The sequence below is a fragment of the Colletes latitarsis genome, chromosome 13 (assembly GCF_051014445.1).
Source record: "Colletes latitarsis isolate SP2378_abdomen chromosome 13, iyColLati1, whole genome shotgun sequence".
NCBI lineage: Eukaryota > Metazoa > Arthropoda > Insecta > Hymenoptera > Colletidae > Colletes > Colletes latitarsis.
This window is the reverse complement of record NC_135146.1, coordinates 14,818,129-14,841,429: the sequence shown is the minus strand read 5'-3', so window position 1 is coordinate 14,841,429 and position 23,301 is coordinate 14,818,129. Positions and strand designations below refer to the sequence as shown.

The 23,301-nt window shown below is 36.9% G+C and overlaps 1 protein-coding gene across 1 annotated transcript in view; it reads left to right on the top strand.

The window, feature by feature from the left end:
* Positions 1-23,301, top strand: part of Acj6 (abnormal chemosensory protein 6) — a 40,948-nt gene continuing 17,647 nt past the window's right edge. Inside the window, exon 1 of the mRNA XM_076780744.1 lies at positions 1-881. Within this exon, the coding sequence (XP_076636859.1) occupies positions 720-881 (162 nt within the window). The 5' untranslated portion in view covers positions 1-719. The remainder of the gene's footprint in view (positions 882-23,301) is intronic.

Sequence of the window (23,301 nt, the reverse complement as noted above, 5' to 3'; positions counted from 1 at the left end):
TCGCGTACGGTGTTCTCTCTCTCTCTCTCTCTGGTTAATTGCTATCGATAACATTTGCGGAATTAACCGTCGCGAACGGTTCGATCGGTGATGTGATTATTTATCCGGCCGATCAGATCCCCCGTCTTCTCGACCGGTGGACTCGTTTCGATCAGCTGCTCCTCGATAGGGAATTATTTATTCATACTGTTCCGAGGAACGACGTGCTTTACGTTTCTTTTGTGCAGTGATTGAGGTTGCCGGATTTACCAGCCAGTCAATCGGAATGTTCGATCGCTGCGATGATTAGAACATAGAGGAGGCGAAACAGTGCGGATTAGAGGCCGTTGTGTGCGCGAATCACGTGCAACATGCGAGATCCACGATCGCTACGGTCGATCGTACTAAAACCGGCAGACTGAGAGCTTCGACGGGGATGAGTTGTGGCTCGTAAAATGAGAGTGTAGATGTACGACAACCCTTCACGGTGATTCCTCGATCCGTCGTGCCCGTCGGTGCATCGGAATTCCATTTCGAGCGATTTCGTGAATGAAGTGAGGTACTTTCGTTGGTCGCGAGGACATTCTCCGAGTTCTTATCGCACACAGATGCGAACCGCGAATATCCTGGCGAAGAAGAAGCGCAGCTCTAGCTGCTAGTATCGCTCGACTCTCGAGGGTCACCGGTTTTTCGCTGGTTTAGGTCTAAGCCATAGAGCTTAGACTTAGCTGGGCTGCAGGATGATGTACTCACCGGACAAGATGATGGGGAGCAAGGGACTCCACGGGGCACCGATCACTGCCCCGGGCTGTTTCCCTTCGGGAAGATACTCGCCGCCACCTTATCGTGCCGCCCCGGATCCCATGCCGCCCCCGCCGCGACGATGTATGCCAAATCCAACGGTAAATAACACCTTAACATCTTAACATTACCAAAACCATCATTTCTTTCATCGCTACACTGTGGATCTTTATGCAAATTCAGATTTTTATTAGTAGAATTAACGAAATAGGAGCTTTGCAGAGGGTTCTTTCACCCTCTACACAGTCTACTCATCACCGGTCCGACGTATCTTACAAACGCGATTCTAAGCTCCCTATTATTCGATATCGTCATTTTAATTTTGGAATTGTTCGGAATAATAATCCCATTAATAATATTGCACAGCCTTGACATTACGTTTACGAAACCCCTTAATTTTACGCATTCAGATTTTAAATTTAACGTTACAGAACATATAAATATTATCTGTTAGCAATTTATGTTGAATTTAATATACCTTAGTTAATAGAAAAACTGCATTTTAATGTCGAGTAAACCTATTGTTAATTTTATTAGTACGTGTATCTTTCTTTTCGTTAAACGAATCGATTCTTGTCATTGTGTTGTACCATAAATCGCGCGAAACCCTTCGAGACGTAAACAATACATTATACATGACCAAGTTGGTGGGTTGAAGAATTGACCCAATACTTTTGGAATGTAAGGGTGGCGATATAACAGACATTGAAAGTTCGCATCATCCATTTTCATTGGCCACAAGTTTCCCTTGTCACATGCATCACACGATCCTTGTATCCGTCGTTTATCTTACTGGCTTTACTTACCAATAATGTCTACGATTTCCACCCCTTTTGGCACTATTTATTTTCAGAATTTTTACTATGTAAACATTAACTCTAATTCGTAAGTATGTGCCTGCGATAATATCATAGATTCAAGGGAAAGCGTTATCTACTTCGACAACAAAATTACATGATACAATGCATATTTGAAAGAAAGTGAAGCAAGTTAAAAAACGTAATAGAAAAATGAGAATATGTATTTCTCTATAATAACTGTAGTTCTCGAGCTAGTGATACGCGAATACATACTTGAAACGTACGAAAGAAAGTGAGACAAGATAAAAAACATAATAGAAAAAATGAGAATATAATTACTGTATAATAATTGTGGTTCTCGAATGTGTGAAACGGATTTGACACCCTAGAAAACCATCGATACCATCGATAGAAAGATGCAAAAGCCCAAGAGCATTCGGTTATCCGTGTCGTCGGTGATACTCGGTCCACGAAAAGTACATTGAAGGCATCTAAAAGGAATCAATCGGAGCTCAGTGTGGAAGCTAGTCCTACATCCGGTATCTTGACAGCTCCCACACACTTCACGACGTATCTTTTTTCAGATTGTGGTCCCGTATCCCTACGCGAATCTCGAAACCATGACACACGTCGAACCGTCGATCTGTCCCACCCCCAATCTCGCGATCTTTTCCCTCCGACTATGTCGCGGATTCCACGGTCTTTAGTTTATTCATGCGATCTAATAGGATAAAAACCGTCGCTACCAGTTGAGTGCCCAGATGAGATTACAGCCGTACTGTTACGTCCGTTAACGCGAATCCGACGCAATCGTTTCTTCTTGCGATTTTCACAGTCTTTCACGCAACGATCGTTATTTTATTCACGTCGATCTCGCTTTCTCTTTCGATTCAACTTCCGATCGGTGCTTTATCCAATGCAATTGTTACAGTTATGAACACTAGAATTACTGAAAATTATAGTGTGTTTGTACCAAAGAAATTAAAACTGTATAATGCAATGGAATAGATAAGTATTTATTCATTCTAAAGCGATACTTAAATATATGCTAAAATACAAATAAATACTTAAAAAGAATTGAACGAATAATCTGACCAAAAGCCTAATCTTTTAATTGTAAATTTAAATTACGAATGTTTGACGTGGTAGAATATGGTGTTAATGATTCAACAATGTAAATAATTAATTGAATAATCATCATGTAGGGTTTTAACGACTTTGTAAAATCCCATAAAGAGTTTATTGTAGTAACGATTAAATTCGTTAATAACGTTAACCGTTCATGAATCTAATTCGTATTCTTTGCCCATGGCGTTAATTATCCATGATAATTGATATAGTTTCGCATTACCCATTTATCGTACTGTTGGTAATTATTTATATCTCGGTGACCATCGTTTCGCACGTTTCTCGCGTCGGATCTTCCGCTTGATCATCATATTAATGATGAAATTTAATAATTAACGTCGTCTTTTTTATATTGCTAAATTTTCTAATCAACCTTCACTTCGTGTTTTAAAATTTCAATGCAATTACTACTCGTATTAGTCTTTTATATGTTTTGTCTTAACACGTCTCAATAACAGTCTTTTTTAAATGTACTTTTTGTTTCTTTCTTTTCTGGGTGTGTGTTTTTTATCAAAAGGAATACACGAAGAAAATTATTATTTAGTAATGTTTAAAGTAAAAGTTTGCTGAAACTTGGAACGTGTCTGTTCGTTGCGTTATTATTTTTATTTGCGTTTATAAATATTGATCGTGCGTGACTTTATCTTGTGTAACTAGTTAGATGATAGTAATAGATAACATTGTACCACGATTAATATTTACAAACGCCGATACAAATAGAAATAATGAGTAACGGAGAGACGTTAGCCAAGTCATATTGAATCGCGTGTATATCCAGCGAATTTTCCAAACTAATTTTCTCAAAAATAAAGTTTCACCGTTTTCATGCGGGTAGATAGCTAGGCAACTGCTTACATTGTTCTCGCTAAGAACAAAAGCAAAATTATTCTTGAAACATTAGTCGTAGAGTCGCTAGTACTTCATTTTACGAGACACTGTGTATTTGCTGATAATATCGAATCGAACATGCTTGAACAGCAACATTTTAGGTACTTGACGGAAGAAAAAATCATGCGTGATTGCGGTTATTATGTCCGAACGCTTGAACTGAATATTGCGGGGAAAGAGTAACACCGGATAAGTGTAACGACTCTTGAGGGACTTGACGATGGCTATTATCGATTACTCGGCTACATTCACCACATCATCAGCTATTAACTCTTAAAAGAGAACGTTCTTTTTCCGATACAGTACCGGGAAACGGCGAAACAACGACGCTGGAAACTCGAAAAATTTTATTTTCTATGTATAGTATCGATAGTACTCGTGCTGGTATTAAGAATTTAACTCTCGTCTGGGTCTATTTGGATTACATTATTTACATCGAAGTAGTTATTTCGGGGGCACCTTATACAGTTGTCAAATTATTTACGCAATTTAGAAATTAAGTTCTACGTGACTTTAATAACAATTTTTTATGAATAAGTAATCAATATACAATGCACATTCTGGGTCAGTATACAATGTTTGAAAATCAATGTTTTTGCAAGCTTATAAATATATTGTTATTGGTATTTCAAACGTGGAACTTAATTAACTTCAAATATTATCTGAAAATAGTAATTATTGATCACTGTATCGCGTACACACAATTCGCCACTACTTGCAGTCTATTTTTCTAACATTCCTGCAATTTCAAAATGTATTATATTGTGTTAATGAAATAGTAATATTAATCAGAGTTTCAAGAGATTTTCATTAAAGTTATTCGTCATCGATATAATTGAATTTGAAATATCAGGCGCGTCTAACCATTATCTGCTATTTCTACTTGCGCTGACGCTCATATTAAGTTCTATTCCACTTACATAAAAGCCGTGTGTTTTTCAATGTTCTCCAGACAAGTAAATCATTGTAACAGTTTTAATAGTCACTGTATGTAATTCACTTTCATATTAAAATTTGTAAAACATGCATAATTGTTCTGAAAGCCTGCAATCGAATCATTGTCCCTTTATGAATGGTACACACGGATATATTATAAACGTAAAACGTTACAAGGGAAGGTTAAAGTACCAAAATGAAGATGAGTTAGTCAAATCACGTAGAACCAGCCTTCTCAATAATTGAAATTTGGACAGTGCTCCTTTTGTGTGTCGTAACAAGGCTTTCTCCAAAGACTGTTATTCTACAGATATCCTGTATCCAGTGGCCTGATTTCCAGAATTTTCGAGGAATTCAATATTTGAATACCTCGTACATTTCTACCAGAGCTAACAGAAGATCCTTGCAACCTAGTACGCCAACTGACGTCAGTTCTTGCTGCTTCTACTGTTAGATTTACGATGGACTACTCTATGTACGAGAATCTGTACATGTATGCATATTTGCTAGTTCTGTAAAATATTGACTCCCGCGAGACATTTGTTGAAATTTCCTTTTACAGAGGAAATTTCATTTCCATTGTTTCCGCCTTTAGTTTCTACAATAGAATAAACAGGTTTGTTATTTGTAGATTTTCGGTGATTCAGATATTTGATAGTTGGATGTGTTTTAGGTAAATTAATGGAATTATCGAGTCGTAGTAAAAATGTAAGAAATAGGACGAGATAGACGAGATGGAAATCTGTAAAGTGACATATGCGTAAAGTGGATGGTTTCGTAGCAGGGATGGTGAGTCGACAATTAGCACCAGCAGGGCTGTTTGACAGACTGAGCTCGGACCGGTTTATTCGTATCGTGGTAGCACACAGGGCAAAAGGGATGCACGCGTATTCATGCATTACCGTTTGTACACGGGGCTGCAGGCTACGCGATTGCATAATCGATATCTCTACAACACCTGTGCCACTCACAAGTGCGCACCTGTGTACGGGGGAGAAAGGTGAACGCGTTTGAAAAAGGTCATGCGTGGATGCTTATCATCGGTATATTTATATGCCTTCGAATCAATCACTGAAACTTCCTTACTTCGATACATTCACCTAAATTTCCATAACTCTACTTAAATCTTTCCTATTTTTCATACCCAGTCTTTTATTTTTAATCTCCTATATAATCGATGTTTTTCTAATTATTAAATATTGCAAATTTTAGAGTTAGCATATCTCCAGGTTTTATTTTTCTCCCATTTATAGCACTCTAAATGCTGTCTACAATATGCATAAGTATTGAATTTATTATATCTTTATAATATAGAGAGTATTTTTGGATTATGTTGATTTTCTTTCAATACGCCGAGAGATAAATTGTTAATGCCAGTATTGTATTTTTCCATTAATAAGAATACAATATCGTGAGAAGGAAATAAAGGAAATTTTTATATAAATTTCATTATTGAAAATTGGATTTTGCAAATAGAATTTTGAATGTGACCTCGTTTAACAAACTTCGAAATCTCCCATGTGTTCCATTACAAAGTTTGAAGTTCGTGTTGCTTAAAATTTTAAATGTTAGAATCCAGCGAGCGTGGATAGTATTATACATCACTCTGATTTAAAAAATTTCGCAATATTCGTGTAGAACGTTGAGTGAAACATTAAAAGGGACAGATAACTTCTTGCAAACTTTGAACAATCAAATTTAAATTGAATGCTATACTTAATAATGATTTACATTAACTGCAAACGTTTGTTTCCACGATCTGAATAAATAATAATTAGAATTGATCATTGCTGGCGAATTGAAAGGAAATTGACTCTATGTGAAATTCAAAAGAACAATTAATAGAAACAGAGTTGCATCTGTAATGCAGTCAAGCTGTAGGCAGTTTACGTTTAAAAGTTGATGACAATCTGTAGTTGATAAAATAGTGAGAATATTATTAAAAAAGTCTGAATTTCCGTACAAGATCTTTTCAGAACTCTTCTCTAATGTACCTTTGGAGTTTGGTTAAAATGTCTACCGGCTGTATTCATTCGTTCACGAGAAACTTGACGATTATTCGCTGTTCCACATTTCGCGGTACTTGCTGCCCTCTCATTTCTATAACTAACCCTTACTGCAACTGAGGGAACCTGACCTGCTGTTGAGTACTAGGTAAAAGTGAGGCCAATAATATACCATATTCATCTCTCCCACGAAAAGTATTCATTGAACAGGAAATTTAAAAGACTCGTTTATATTTAAACGACGCGATACATTTGTGGTTACGATAATTATATTGCATTAACCTTATTGCAGAGTGCTTCTTTATATTACCATATTCATAACGCGATGTTTTTACGCGAAATACGTTATATGCACTTAAAGTACTTTGAAATATGCAGGAGATAACTATGTCTCTAATAATAAAATATTCAACCTTTTATTAAGAAAATGGTGTGGTATTAAAAGTATCTTTTCTAGATTAAGTATTAATTTGCTGTTGTTTATGGCACAAGTTTTGTCATAGAACTATGATCACACATGGTGTTTGTTTAAAAAAAAATAATGTACAAGTTATTATTCGTCCATATAGACTTCGCCAAGTAGAAATATCGAATAATGGTCAGACGCATCAACCTTCTATGTAAATGGTACACTATCAGAATGATCTTTTTTAGATTAAGTGTTAATTTGGTGTTGTTTATGGCACAAGTTTTGATATAGAACACCGTAGATCGATAATTAAATAATAAAATGAAAATGCAGGCGAATTTTGAAAGAATGGGAATAGATAATAGGAGAATTCGCGTTGCAAAGGCGTATTATGGAATAAGTGAATTTATGGCGAGAATTCGGAGGAGAAGAATAATAGAATAAAGTGCAGATGCGAGTCGGTCGCATTGCACTAGAGTTCTCGATGCGGAGAAACATCGAGGCGATGTAAACGGGATAGTAGGTAGGTCCCTTCGGTGGGAGATAGTGCATCGTCTCACCTACGTGTTCCACACACGTACGTGTGTCTTACAGCCATAGAACAGCCGCGGACGATCCCACACACGGGACACTGGGGACACATAACGCTCCCCACTTACATCCAATCACTCCTGATTTATATTTACTACTCGCTTGGCCCCTTATTTATCGTGCTTCATGGAGACGCGCGGAGAACAGAAACGTTAATTTGCACAAATTGAAAATTATGGACCGCGACCGAAGGCAAAAGTCATCGACGGAAGAAACTTCGCAAAGAGTTATCGATCTTCTTTTCGTTACCGTGGAAATTAGTCGACCCTTCGTTTTTCTGATTTTTCTGCCGTTCCCTTAATTCGCCAATTTTATAGCAATCGGTTCGATTTACCACAGCTCTTTTTCAAGTTTAAATAGAATCACAGGAATTTCTGGACTGTTCAAGAATTTTAAACACTTTACGCGGGCGAAAGGGACTAATTAATATTTCGTGCACGAGTAGAGAAATTAATTACTACGGAATTAAGTGAAAATTATTTTAGCAGCGCGTGTGGCTTCGATATTTGGTAGTATAAACACGAACTACTTTCAAATGTAAGTTTTAAACTACGTCAAAGAAATGAGAGTTACGTTCTTTCGAACGAAGCACGAGGGGATGGATAAAGCTAGAACAAGAAATAAGTGGCGAGAATAACGAAGTAGGGACTTAAAATGGTACTTGCTAATAACAGGCGTAAAAAAAAAAGAGTGGAAGTTTAGTCATGCACATATGTTCGAACGATACTTACTAATGGAACCTTTATACCGACTGTGAGATATACACATATAGACTTTTGTCATGCAACGTGTCTATTCCACCTGTAGTCATTGGCTGTTTCGAATAAAAAACATTTCCTCCTATTGCTAACAGAAATTTTGTAGTTTCTTTCATTCTGTAGTTTTTTGAGAATTAAAGTCTCGTCATATCGCACCGAATCGACGAACTACCACAAAAAGGCCACTAAATCCATCGAAAGGTTCTCATGCTCGTAGAAACAGACACGTTCAGGAACAATCCAACGCTATTAATACGAGTACTATTACGAGGGGTTTCCTGCATTAGGGTAAAGTTGTCGGGCTGGAACAGGTACATGGTGTGGGTTAGCAGAAAGGGCGAACATTACTTCCGCTCGGTCCTCCGCGGTTTAACGCTCATATTATTATTTTTATTAGGGAGCCGCGGTATATAATGCTATCAGCCCCTGCATGGGCGGATACGCAGGAAATAAACCTAAGTGTATAATTACAATAATACTTACCAAGATCCCTCCGTGGGTTCTCCTCCCTTCCTCAACCCCTTTTCTTCTACACCCTCTCTAAACTTTTCCGTACCTCTACCTTCTATCTCTTTTTTCGAATCTTTCCCTCTTTTCTTGCTGTCATTATCTCTAATCTTTTTTACACCGACTGTTCTTTGAAAATTTATTTTCTTTTTATTCCCAATTATCTCCAGTTCTTTGCCCCTTGAATAAATAATTTTCTCGTTGTCATTTTCGATCGATTATAATTAATCATATTTTTATTAATACTAGAGCTACCGAAGAAACGTATAATGCAATGGAAATAAATGTTTATTCGTTCAAAAATCGAGTCGAATACATTCTTTACAATTTTAATCGGAAATTACAAATGGGTCATTTTGAGCATATTGGTAGTTCTAGTGTTAATAGAATTAATGACATGGGAGCTTTGTAGAGAGTTGTCTCGTATCTTAGAATGTTATATTTAAGGAAGGAAATATTAATTTTTCGTTGATTTACGTGAAAATATCTTTTACGCTCATGGAGACGTGGACGATTATAAAACATAAGCAATTTGGTGGTGCGTGTGGTATAGCAGACGAGAGTTGTATACGTGACTGAACTGTTAAACGCGAGAATTGCCAAGTTCCGATGGAGTTCGGATGGGGAATGGTCCGTGCTCGTGTCTACTCCGTTAGCTTGATCCCCTCTTCCTGGACCAAATGCCACCCTCTACACGTACACGTCCCCCATCCCCTTGCCCATCTACAACTAGATACATACGGGTCACACGTGTGCCGCTTCTCGGAGAAGGATACTACTTCTCGATATATTTTATGTCGTGCGAAGCATAACCACCCAACGGGTACGAGTGTCTACTCCGACTCTGCTAAAAGTATTAAACAGTGTTACTCGATATGCTTCGTGGCAATCGTGGAACGTTCTCTCCTCCATGTTTGATTTTACAGGTGTAGAAAATTGTATCGAGAGCAAAGAAAGACAGAGAAAACAGAAACTAATTCTAAGAATGGCTAATTTGCACCGAATACTCTATAAAGTAATTTAATTCGAAGGTATTGTCAGAGAAATTTTTTAAATATACTGTATTGCTCGAAATAAAATTGTTCTCGGTTGCTTTTACGCAGTTGCTGGAAAGACGAAATAAAAGTTTGTCATTTTAAAAATATACTGTATCGCTTCGATGGTATGCTTTTGACGGAAATCCATTTTTTATCCATTAAGGGACCCGTCTAATGGGAGACCATCCACGCGTTTCGCGTTTAGGTACTAGAGAAACAATCACGGGACACTCGAAGGGAACACCCCTCCTAAAAATCAAGAGTCTACTATTATGACCATATGTTTATGCCACGATTGTATCTTGGCGAAGGGGGAGAGACGAGCTCAGGCCAGGGGGCAGACCGTACACCTGCTCGAGCACGATAATACATGGGTGAGAGCAGAATGTGTGGGCAGAGCAAACATCCTCGTCGGATATGTGTCATTCTTCAAATAAAATACCATACTGTGCCGTTTGTCGACAATATTTTTGCGTTGTCAATGTTTTTCGAAAAGGAGACCACCCCTATACGACCTGTTTTCTTCGACTGTCTCTACACTAGCACAATTTTTCACCTTATCATAAAATTTCAACAATATCATGGCTTTTTTGAGACGTAGACGTGGTTTTTATGTAAGATATTGCAAATGAAATTATATGTTTTGCTGCTTGAAAAATTACGAACCACTGTTATTACGACAGAAACAAATATAGACTCGAAAACTTCGTGAAACTCGATTATACCCGGATACTTTTTAATAAGAATTATTTCTTCAAAGTATACGTTACTTTGTACTTCCGTGTGCTGTGCCTATAGTCAGAACAACGGGTGGCCTTGCGCATACATGCGATCAGAAACACCTGATTGCACAGACAGGTAAACTTTTCATATCACAGGTATTACCTTAGGCATAAAGATCCATTTCTATTGATTTCTCTCTCGAGAAGTTTATTTGAAGTATATATACCGTATAGAACAAGCTGCCCAATTTTAAAATATAATAATATATTTTAAATCCAAATATAATAATTTGTACCTTACGTGTTTCTTATACTTTTGCATATTGAATGCATTGAGTGTAGTAATTATAAAAATACAGCATTTTACTATTGTTGGAATCTTCGATACATTCATTATTGACGATAGACTCGAATCCAATAATTAATATCGACCCAGATTATGCACTGTACTGTTGTTGTTCGAGACTTAAAATTAAAATCTATTGATATGATTAATAAAGCTTCGTAACAATAGTGGTTTGTAGGAGGTAAAGCTCTCTTCAGGGTACGCGTTTAAGGTGGATGCCACGATATCTATCAGACCGAAATCTCATAAATCATTGACCGGCAAGTTGGTTCTTAAAAGCAATGAAAAAGCGGAATGCTGCGAGGGTTTATAAATGGAAGTCTCTTCTCGTCGGACAGAAGAAGATGTTTCTGGGAGGAACGAAGCCGAAGTGGCTACGTCCGCTGAAATTAGCATCATCCCCGGTTAAAGCAATATCGACCGTGAGATGTCTTCCGCGGCGTCTATCTTCCAGCATCGGGGTTTCAACCCCCCTGGTCTTAATGAAATTATCGTCAAGCCGAGTTTCGAGGACAAATCGACGTTTCAATTTTCTTAATGCGCTCATCTCCCCGATGGGGTATTGGCGTGCGGGACCCCGTCCTCTCCCGAAAGATGTAACCCGTGAGTCGTAAGGACACGTTCTATTCGCTGTCTGACACCGAAATCCTCGTGTTGCTAAAAGTTTTCCGAGCACCGGACAACACGACAAGCTACAGTTGGCTGTTATTGCCACGTGCGGTCGCGTGCCCGCCACGTGACCAACTTGCTACTCACCCGTGTTTGCTCTCATCCTTCCTTAAGTGCATTACTACAATTGCAATTACAGGCCCACTGAATTTACGTGTCAGTCGCGTTCGAATTATTCCTACGACACCCCTCTCGGATCTACCCTATTTCCTATTTTATTTTTACAAGTGGGTCAATAACGACACTCGTTTCGTGTACACCTATCGATTTGAAGGGCTTGGAGAATCCTAAACGGTCCCCATACACTTTCCTCTACTCCTTGCTTAATTTGAAAAGAGATGTCAAGTTGTAGATAAAGAAAAAGAGATTGTTTTGCTCTGTACGGATACATGGATTATTGCAACCTCGATCGTTTCATGAAAGCCTCGTTCGTTGCACAGTGTCGACAAGCAGAGAGGATGGTCTCTAAGCATCGAGTAAGATTAGGGTTAGTGGTGGAAATAGGCTGTGTAGGGCTGTTACTTATTCGATTAGTTACTTGCGTCGATTATTGCAGCAATTTTCGACCCCGATTTCCTGCAACGATCGAGTCTCTACTCTATTGGCTACAATAAAATTTCGATTATCTGAATTGACACTAAAAATCGTCAAAATGATTCGTAATTTCTAATATAAATTGTAAAACATTTGCCTAGATTTTTGCTTTACCGTAGTTTTCTATAAAAGAACGAATAATCATTTATTTCCATTGCATTTTATTTATCTTGTAAAAAAATCACAATGCCTACAGTACAATAGCGTCAGTTGTAAATACAAAAGAACAGTGAAATATGAAACGTAGGAACAATTGATAAGACTGTACTGTATTTTATTAAACGATTATTCACATCGATTCTCAACAATACGAGTAGTTTAGCTTTGTTTTTAAAATAGAATTTCGTTTTCTCGTCATTGTTAAAAATTAATAAATAATAAAACTGCAACACACAGGTAAAAATCAAAAACCTGCAAGTTTTTGTAATATTATTATTAAATTATAAATCAATTGTTCGTTTAAATCAAACATTTACATAATGGAATGTTGAAATGCTGTTCTCCTTTTTGGTCCATTTACTTTAATAACAAATATTTTTATCGCTTTTAGGAACAATGCAAAAGCTCGATACGTGTATTTTCGAAAAAGCAACTTCTTTTTCAATCTATCTTCGTATATTTTGTATTTTTCAGAATAATACGAAACAGAAATTGATAATAATGTTATTTTCTGCATTTTTATTATATTGGTTAACGATGATTTTCCTAGTAAAATGAATGCGTGAGAAAGTCCGGGTGATAGCCGAGGTCGATAAAATAATAATTGTACCTGACTTGTTTGTAAAAGTTTAGCCTTTTTGTTGAAGGCTCGAGTGAACTTAAAAATCACAAAAGTGGACTTTTAATTTTAGAATTGGGCAAAGAATTCGGTAAGTGTACATTTCCAAAGCATAATTATTAATCGAATCCTGTAATTTGTTAAGATAAAGAGAAAAAGCTGTTTTCCTGTTTCACGTTCTACGAAAAAAATATCATTTTTGAACGATAGAAGAAATACATTTTTCAAGCAATTAAAACAATCATTTTCCTCAAACAATTATTCGATGAAATAACTTGGAAGTCTCTTATATCGTACGTATGTATAAAGTGCATAATGTGGAAATTGTTTGACCTCATATAGATACCGTTAAAGACCAAGTTATAATAGTTTCATGGTCGATAACGTTATTCCTTTATTAGAAGCAAAATTACAACTCGGATAGTGATGAAACGAAGTAACTGCTACGCGTAGAAAACTTTACGTATCTATTGTGTTAGTATAATCTTGTTAAAATATGGAAACCAACTCACAATAAACTACAAAGCAATCTCAAACTAAAAGATGGTGAGAAAAGTAACATATACAATTTTAAAAAATCATTTAAAGTAGTTTTCATTGTTCAGAACGTATTTGTTGTCTATTCGTTGTATACAGGGTGTTCGGCCACCCGTGGGAAAAATATTAATAGGAGATTTTAGAGGCCAAAATAAGAAGAAAATCGAGAATATCCTACCCACTTTCGAGAAAAAAATTCTTTACTGAAAATATAGTATGTGGCTAGAAATGTTTCTGTAACTTTTTAACGAAGCCTCAAGCAACAAATTAGTATTCTTGATTTTCGTCTTATTTTGGCCTCTAGGATCTTCCATTAAAATTTTTCTCATGGATGGCCGAACACCCTGTATATTTATCTTAACCGTGGTAAAAAATGATTTATACCAAATCTGTGGTTATTGGTACGTGTAAATTCAGTAAATTTGGCACAAACGAAGGAAAAGAACGCATTTAATAAAGGTGGGAGAACGAAGGCTTTCTAATTTACTAGCAACGAAGTCAAGACTGCCACCGGAAGATTCTATTTTAATAATTTCCTCCAACGACCGAGGTCTGGAAAATAGTTTCTAGCGTGGCAGACGAGCCGTCGCTTAAGAACGGGTAACCGAAAATTGAAAACGGAGGTCGCGACGTTTTAGGTAACTGAAATGACGTGAAACATCGGGCTCTCAAGCCCGAAACGAAAATCAGATGCAAGTGCCGCCTCAAGTTACTATAAAAGAGATATCAAATGGAAGAAACGGCGTACAGATCTTGTTGTGCAGACTAATCTATTAGAAACAGTCTATTTTAATAGTGAATTGCTGCAAATAACATGAATTCTTAATAAAACTGATGGTTATAGCTCTTCTAAAAATACTAATTATTAAATATCTTAATTATCGACATATGTATCTAGTCGATTTAAATAATAATAGAAAATTCTAGGTTCTATTGTTTGGAGAATGTTGCGAGATATAAACAGTATCTAGAACACTTTTTATAAAAATAAGAGAAGAAGTTCAGTTGTGATTTTAGCTTTTGCTGATCCACTTTATTCAGGATATGAAATATAAATGCACAGAATCACCGATGCTCTCCTCCCTACAGTTTCCTCGATAAAAAAGTGGTTTCAAGAGTTTTCCTATCGAGAGTGTATAGCGAGGAAAGTTCATGATGGAGAGAAAATAACAACTGAGTGAAAAAAAATGAGTAAAATCTGCTAGGAGAGATATTGGGAACAATATTAATTATTTGACAAAGTAAATAGAAACTGGTATAGATAAAAATGGAGGTAAAGGAAAAAGGGAGGCAGCACGAGAGAGGAAAGTAAAGGAACGAAGGAATGTAGAAGCAAAGAGGAAGAGGAAAAGAATATAAGTTGGAGAGGAGCGATTTTAATCGTGAGGGTGGTGGCGAAAATGGGATTGCGCGGATGGGTACGCAGCCCGAATAGGTAAAAGCAGACCTCCATTAGAGAAACTCTGCCGTCGTCATATACGGCCGTTATTGCGGCCACAGTAATGACGAGGCTCTGTGTTAACTAGATAGAACTGACAAGATAATCATTTCTGATTATTAGCGGCTCCCTTGTCGCATATTTCTTTAAAACTCCCATTTTTTTTAAACTCACAGACAAGAATGTCTCCGATGTCATCGTTAAAAGACGAGGAAGAGCTGGTTGCAATCGATAATATTTCATTTTTATAAATTACTGTCCATTAAATACACGTATATTAATGTACAATCTATTACGCGCAACAATCTTTTTTAACACGTTGACTGCCAATTACGATCTCGTAGTTTGTTTACTTGCCATGTTTGTGCAGCTACGATGAAATTTATATATCAGTTTAATATAAATAGATAGCCTCAGGGAGCAGAATAAAGAATCAAGGTTGGCTTGCATGAACAGAAAATTTATTAATAAATGAACAGATAATATAATCATACAGTGTTTATTCAAAATCAATAAGCAATTGAATATTTTTACACTGAAATCTTGAAAATTGGCAGTCAATGAATGTGTTAATTATATTTCGGTATATTATACGATTAAAATTGTATATAGGGAATGGTAGAAAAAATATTTTAATGGTGTCATAATAACTTTGAAGCAACAACAACAAAATTTATCCCTTCGTCTGAGAAATCTACACCGGTTCTTGTCAACTAACGTGTGATGGATGAGAAACGATTACGCAAGAATATCGCTCAATCATACTTAAGAGCAATTCATTGCACTCACAGGCCCCCGTGAACATTATACCACATCCTAATAATTCGGCTAACAAATACTACGATTTGTTCGAAAAATATGTGGCAATTAATGTTGTAATAAAAATACAGGGACCACATGGTAGTAATGGATTTCTGGAGGTCTGCGTGCGAAAACAAGTCTAGAAAAAGAAATACCATTCTCAGAGGCTTTATTTACCAGAAAATCGAGTTTGAAAATTTTGTTGAGCCCGCAGGTAGCACGGTCGTTTTCGTTTACATTTTCAAACTCGTTATCCTCTGTAATGTTTTGATGTTCTGTCTTCAGTAGTACCAGGTACCTTTATCGTTAGTCTGTTTGTATCAGTCGAGTTGTAATAACGTCTCGCTTCTGCAATCGTATATACGTTGGTATGGTGAACGTGTTAAGAGTACTACATCCAAACAAAAAGATGATACAAAGAACAAAGCAGAGATTAATTGAGTGAGTTCATTTAATAATTAACATAAATCTTTTTAGTCTATTCACATTGTAGATAGCGAGTAGAAATGACTAATTTTAGGTGGTAATTAGACAGTAAATTAAGCGGAAGAAATAGAAAAGGGTATTAAAACTGTAATGTCGAAGAGCAAACGGATGTTAGAAAATAATGTGTTGGATGATTGAAGATACAGAGAAATGTATACTATTTATCATAGTTCCCTTACTAGAGATTTCGCTGAAATAGGGAGAAATAACCCTTACGACATATTCACCCCTTTCATTTCACTCTTCGGTTGCGTTTGAACAACACGATCGTGTCAGAAAACAGAAAGTTTAGTTCTTCTTCAACATGATAAACATTTTTATGAAATATTAATTTCAATGTTTGATCCAAGAGTAAGAAAATTAATAGAGATGAATAGCGTTATAATATTTTCCAATGCTTTAATGTTATTTTAGTTGAAAATTCGATACACATTATTTATCAGGTAATTTTTCAATGTTCGTCACCCTTGACTACCCGATGAATAGTGTGAATCAAGTTTAAATCGGCTACAGAAAATTGCAGAGATCAGTTTCAGCTTTCCCGGTGTCTGAAATTAAGTAATATTGCCCAAGAAGTAATCTTATTCTTTATAAACCGAGTCGTAGGAAATACGAGCCCTTGATACCGTCTCCTCAATCATCTCTTTCTTCCCCTATTTCGTACAGCGTGGCTACTTTAGGGGATCTTTTTTATGTCGCGTTTAAATCAACTCGATTTATATTCAATTGTTTTATTCACAATAAATAACCAGCAACGACGATTTTAATTATTAACATTCTTCGTTATTCTCTCTTCACATCTTTGCGTTTTTCTTTAAATAATTAACCTAGTTTAATAATCACAGTGTAACGGATCCTTTTGTTGCAAATAATAGTAATTTAACGACCCATGCACCAAGTACAAGACTTTTAATAAACTGTCGTTAATGACTCCAAAATAAGTCGAATCTACGATGATTGTTGCATCAAAAATAGAATTTGTGTAGGTTTAACAAAGAGGAAAGAAATCGAAGTTAACGTAATCGAATCTAACCAGCGATCGAAGGTTTTTTTTTGGAACGATGTCAACAAACGCAACCATGAACCTGAAACGTTGGTCAACAATTTCTGTCATGGCTGGAATTTTGTTTTACCGAGTCTTACAGATTGTTAGTTCAGATCGGTGTATGGTCGACGATGAATAGGGGAATGGGTGAAGTTGCATGGCGGCTGAGTATAGTGTAGATGGTCTGGATCGATGAGAGAGAACGGCTGGTCTGATTGGCGGGGCTGCGGGGGCGGAACACCACGTAGCCAATGAGCGTGTCTATCCCTCGATACATAGTGGTAACGAAATCACTGATTTTTCCGCTCAGCAACCGTCAATTTCGGCTTAACTGTAAATACCATAAAGCGAATCACCATGATTTATGGATCGCTCACGCGTCACCCTTCCGTGCACCGATAAGAATTCGACATTTTTTTTTCAACCCTTAAATCAGATCGTGAATTATATGTCAAAATACACTAATATTCTCTTTATTTTCATCCCTCTTCATCATTTTACGGAAACAATTTTGATAACTAAAGTCTCTAATCCTAAAAACTATATTCGAGATACAAATTAACCCCTTGCAGATCACATTCGTCTTTCTGTTAAACAAATTTATCTCATTTTTTCATTTTATTCATAATTAATTGTATGCAGAAATTGACGTTTCGTTTCACCCTGATGCAAAGTCTTTCGATTGCTGGAACGACATAGGTGATCCCTAATTGGTAAAACATGACACTTACAGTGTCATTCCACCGATCGAGAGCCTAGCGTCATATTATGTATGCAGCGTGACATCGTGACAGACACAGTGTACCTGGAATAAACTGTACTTTAGACCTTGTCTGAGAGATGATTGGATTCATAAGTATAAAGAGGGTACATTACAGATCTGAATCTTATTGTCACTTTATTAAGGCTAACATTTTTATGGCTAGCTATATGCATCACTAGTTAAATTCCATTACTAAAATTGTCAAAAGTCCATTTCACAAGAAACAATAACACAATAAGACCTAATATATTAACCTTCAAATACATTTTGCTCTGGCCTAGTAACCTTTCTCAGGTAGATAGTACTGTCATATTTGCACTTTTAATCTGTTCTGGTAGTATTTTGGCAAGAGGTGCTAATTTCTAATTAATCGTATCAGGATTCTACGTTTGCTATGCAACAGCAAAGACTATGTTAGCTGATTTTTTTTAAAACGAGTAAATAACACGAGTAATGTTAGTCGACAAACGAGCATCGTTCGAGCTTCGTAGAGTTTCACGATTTCTGTATTAGATTCCGTGCATCACGTGATGGAAAACAATTACGATAGTGCAACAAAAGGACAGGGGTTTCCTCATCGATGCAAATGATAATGTGTTATTGACCATCGAATTATCACGGTGTTATCAAATCAAAAAATAAACAGAGATAAATCGAGAGAAACCTCAATGACGATGACGAGAAACAGAAGAAGCATAAAACGTTTGTGATTATCTACATGAAAGATGAAAGTTACATATCTCGTCGGGTTGAAAATTCTCTGAATTGAAGATGGTATTCGTATTGCAGCACGAATCGGCTGAAACGATGTTCCTCGGGGTAACTTAATCGTGTTCTGCATTAAAAGCAAAAAATTACTCAGTAAAGAGTTGACGAGTAGCAGGAAGAGCGTCTACGAATCAGAATACTACATTACGAAATTTCATAAATTCTCTTTATGATGGCTCTTAGACGCTTGGGGCTTCGTCAGGACCTGTGTTTTTCACTTGAAATAGTAATGAACCGAGTGAACATGAATTCGTATGACTGCCTATCCACTCCACGTCTGGTACGATCGGAAAATAACATCATACTCGAAGAAATGTGAATTACGCGAATATTATTACGCGAGTTAAAAATAATACCGAATATAGAAGATATCTCTACCATTTACAGTCGACGTAGGAACATTTTATCTATGATTTTTATTTTTAATATTAGTTTTTTTTTCTAGATAAACTTGAAAATATGACCAATAGACCATTCGTTGCACTTATTTTTATTGTAATCCGTTGTGTTGTTATTAAAGTGGAGTTTTTCTTTTAATTAGAGTATATATTTACCCTTCGTACCCGCCACCAGAGGGCTACGCTCTTGTCTCTCTCGCAAGCGTTCGACTGACCCCTCCGTTTCAAGACCTGCTAGAAAGCCTTAATAAATTGTTAACGAATAATATTTATGAGTCGTTAACGTTAGGTTTACGGAATCTGAACGCGTGAAATTGACGTGTTCCGGTAAACCTAGCGTTAAGGGTCACTGTTGCATCTAAAATGATCTACGCAGGGATCATCTTCTCTCATCGTCGAAAGCATTAACCCTTTCAGGACGGTATGGTCGCCATTCAGAAATCATTCGCAGCGGTCGAGTGTCCCAGGTGACGTAGGAAACATATTGGTTGATCGAGGCTTCGACCACTGCAACCGTCCAGTACTGAAAGGGTTAAGTACCCTTATGGACTATCGACCAGTCGCTGGCGACCACTAGGTTCGCAAGAATATACAGTCGAACCTCGATTACTGCATGAGAACCTTGTCCATTGCATGATATCGACGGGTGGAGGGGACAGTCGCTAAGTAACAAGAAAAGTACTATAAGAAACCATACACGTGCCTCATAAGTAACGTAAAGATACACTATCTGAGGCTACTTGTCGTTAGATCGAGTAAAAACCACAGTATTGCTTAGACCTTTTATCAAATTGTTAATAACGATGATAATTGTGAAAAAATTGTAATTATTATTCTCTAGAAACATGGTCAATTTGCACGAGTTAGAGTCGTTGGTAAAACGAGGCAGAAGTAATAACGATTGAAACGAAATTCTGTTTTTGGAAGAGGGAGAAGCATTGGACAAGCGGGAGAGACAGAAGAGACGAAGTTCTCCGTAGAAGTTTTACTGATAATTAACTAAATTTACCAAGGGTTGCGAGTCAAAGTGTGAAGTCGTGTTCCAAGTCTTTCTGCACTTTGACGCTCCACTACGCTGGTTAATAACAAATGAGCCAAGCTTCGCCCCCTTCACTATTGTTATAATCGGAGACACCTGCTCCCTTACAGTAACTGTCTACCACTCTCTATTATTCAGCAGATTCGTTCGAACCATTCCAAACATTGCTTGAATCTGCTTTCCAGTTTCAATCTTGATATCCTCAATATTTGTTGACGTTCCATCTTCTTACAGGAGCGAAATAAAACCGTACAAGGTTCTTTTACAGATCGAAATTTGAATTCTCTAAAACACGATCGAGGCAGCGTTTGTCGTCGATTAATTTTCCATTTTTTTGTTGGTTTATACGTCTCGAGCGCATCGAACGATCGATCGTGAAAACGATCTACCATGTCCCGTATAATTCCACGAAGCGGAGTTTTGCGGTTGATTTACAATCGGTCGGGCACAGCTTCCCTGATAATCAAACGGGAGGCTCGAATTGGATTTGTACGATGCGCGGCACGACTGTGTCCCTATATCCGAGAGTGCAGCGCGTGCATTCACCGGTTACGCCGAATCGTGGATACCAAGGAAAATCAATTAGCCGGGCAAACTGTTTCGACTGCGGCTGTTTGCCCGGGCAGGAGTCGGCAATGTATTTCGTCTCGAAGCTGGAATACGTGTTTCTCTACGGCGCGTGTGCTGCTGCTGCTGCTGCTGCGTGTGCACACACCACCCTCTCTATTTACAACCGATGCATTGCACACGCTGCACACACGTACAACCCTTGTAATACTAACTTTTACACGAACGTTTCTGATTACATACGCGATTACCCGCAGAATGAGAATTAAAAATTGTTCCGGGGAAATTGAAACGCTTCTAATAACGGGGAAACCTTTCGTCCTGGAAGCGCTTGCAAGAGAGGGAGACAAGAGCGTGGCCCTCTAGCGGCGAGTACGAGAGATGACGCTACACGCGAAGACACCGTAAAGCGTTCGACTTTTTTTTATTCGACCTTACGGTGTAAATTGAGAAGTTATTTTGAAATTAACAATGGGAAATTTGCAAATACCCGTGTGCACACGCCTTCGATGTTATCCAAGCTTTGTATTTACAGTCGATGCACTGAACACATACAGCTTGCTGGAAAACACACGCACACACACGACCGTCAGGCGTATACAGGCGTTGATTGCTGATATACCGTATGTGCCCGCGAAAGCCGTAGATGCATACATGCAAGCATATGTGCACTGCATCGGCATAGAACTACATCGATACGTCGTTGAAAATTGACGAAACAATATTTTTCTCGCGGTGATTGCAAATGTACGTACGCATATAGATCTATCGTTCTGATGTGTACGATGCTTTGAATAATTAGCAACTCGCAATTTCGGGTTTCACTCGTCGATGTATAAAACAATGTTTCGAATATAAGCTATGAAATAACGAACGAGATGCGTGACTACGCGATAGAACAATATAAATCACCATTTTTCAACTCCAACTATTTCTCGATTGCATATCAAAACAATTTACCAGTTTCTCAACTAGTTCCTTCCATAGAAACTCAGATTACTGCTACAAATATTCATCTTTTAATCATTCAAATTTATTTTTAACAAGACAAATCCAAACTAGAACTCTTTACGAATATATTAAACTGCTTGTTCATCTATTGCAGTAAACGATTAATCGTTTTCAAAAACAAAATATAGATTATAGTAAATATTATTGCTCATGGAATTTTAGCAAAATAATTAATTTACGCTGCAAGGATAATTTTAGACTTTCTAATGATTGTTATTCTCTGAAGTTAGACTATGAAGGAGACTATAAAATTGTATAAAGCAATTGGCGAAACAAGTTAAAAGAACTACAATTTAACGAAGATGAGAATATGATATATTAATGTTGACTGCGATGGGTAGAATGACATAATCATTGTCATCGGTAGCAATCGAACTCAGAATTGCCCGACGCTTTAATGAGAACGATATTGAATTACCTAGTTCTGCGCGAATCCTAAAATGACTCATTTAATTTGTGACGCCAGCGTCGCGACGCCGGTATGGCCCGATTCTGTCAATCTTAGCGGTACGCTTTAAATATACATATCACGCGATTGCTGAGAATAAAATATGCAAGTTAGATGAATATTAAATCCTGTTGACAGATAAACTGCACTGATATACACAGATTTCTAGCCAGTATTAAATATTTCCCCGCATAGGTGATTAGTTTCCAAGCCTAAAGAAATTTAACAAACGCTAAAGCGATGTAAATAAACGACTGTTTCTTGCTCTTCACTTTTTTTTTTGCTTTTTACGATTTACAAACGTTTTACATATTTCATTCTTGCGTTCTACGTATCTCGTACACGTGTTTTCAATTTATTTTCATCGAAGAACTCGTACGAAATTTATTAGGACGGTAAACGTTTCGATGCTAAGACCAGACGATGCAATTTATTAATCCAAGTTTTAATTTTAGTTGCAAACTTTCTTCGTCAGATATAATTTACGACACATTGTAATTGAATTTCGAGAGGACCCTAATTAGTTTATAAGAAAATAAAATGAAATTATAATTGTAGAATTAAAATTACAAATATTTAAAATTCTTTGGTTTTTGTGTTCACTGGATAAATTAATCATTCGTAAAGAAGCAAAATAACAAAAAATATTTTACCCTATTCTATTTATGAGACTAATTAAACCATCGTTTTAACATTTTTTCTCGAAAATAGCAATAAGAAAGGAATATAGTCTTTTCAAGTGATAACGATCGATTTTGATGAAACGTTGTAGGATTGTAAGTGGTCGAAAAATACAAATTTCATTTAAAGCATCGTTTTCTTTTTTGTACATCGCGATCTATTCGATATTAATAGGAAATTAGGTTTTACGCGATACGTATTTCTCCCGTAATAGTTCATCTTCATTGCGCGATGCGAAGGTAAAAGGTCTATGATAAATGTGCGCGAGATTGCTCCATGAGTAATTAATATTGATGACAACTAGTCTAGACAGACTGTCGAGGTTAAAGCTTGACGTTGGCAAATTTTACCAGCTTTCCATTCTTGATTT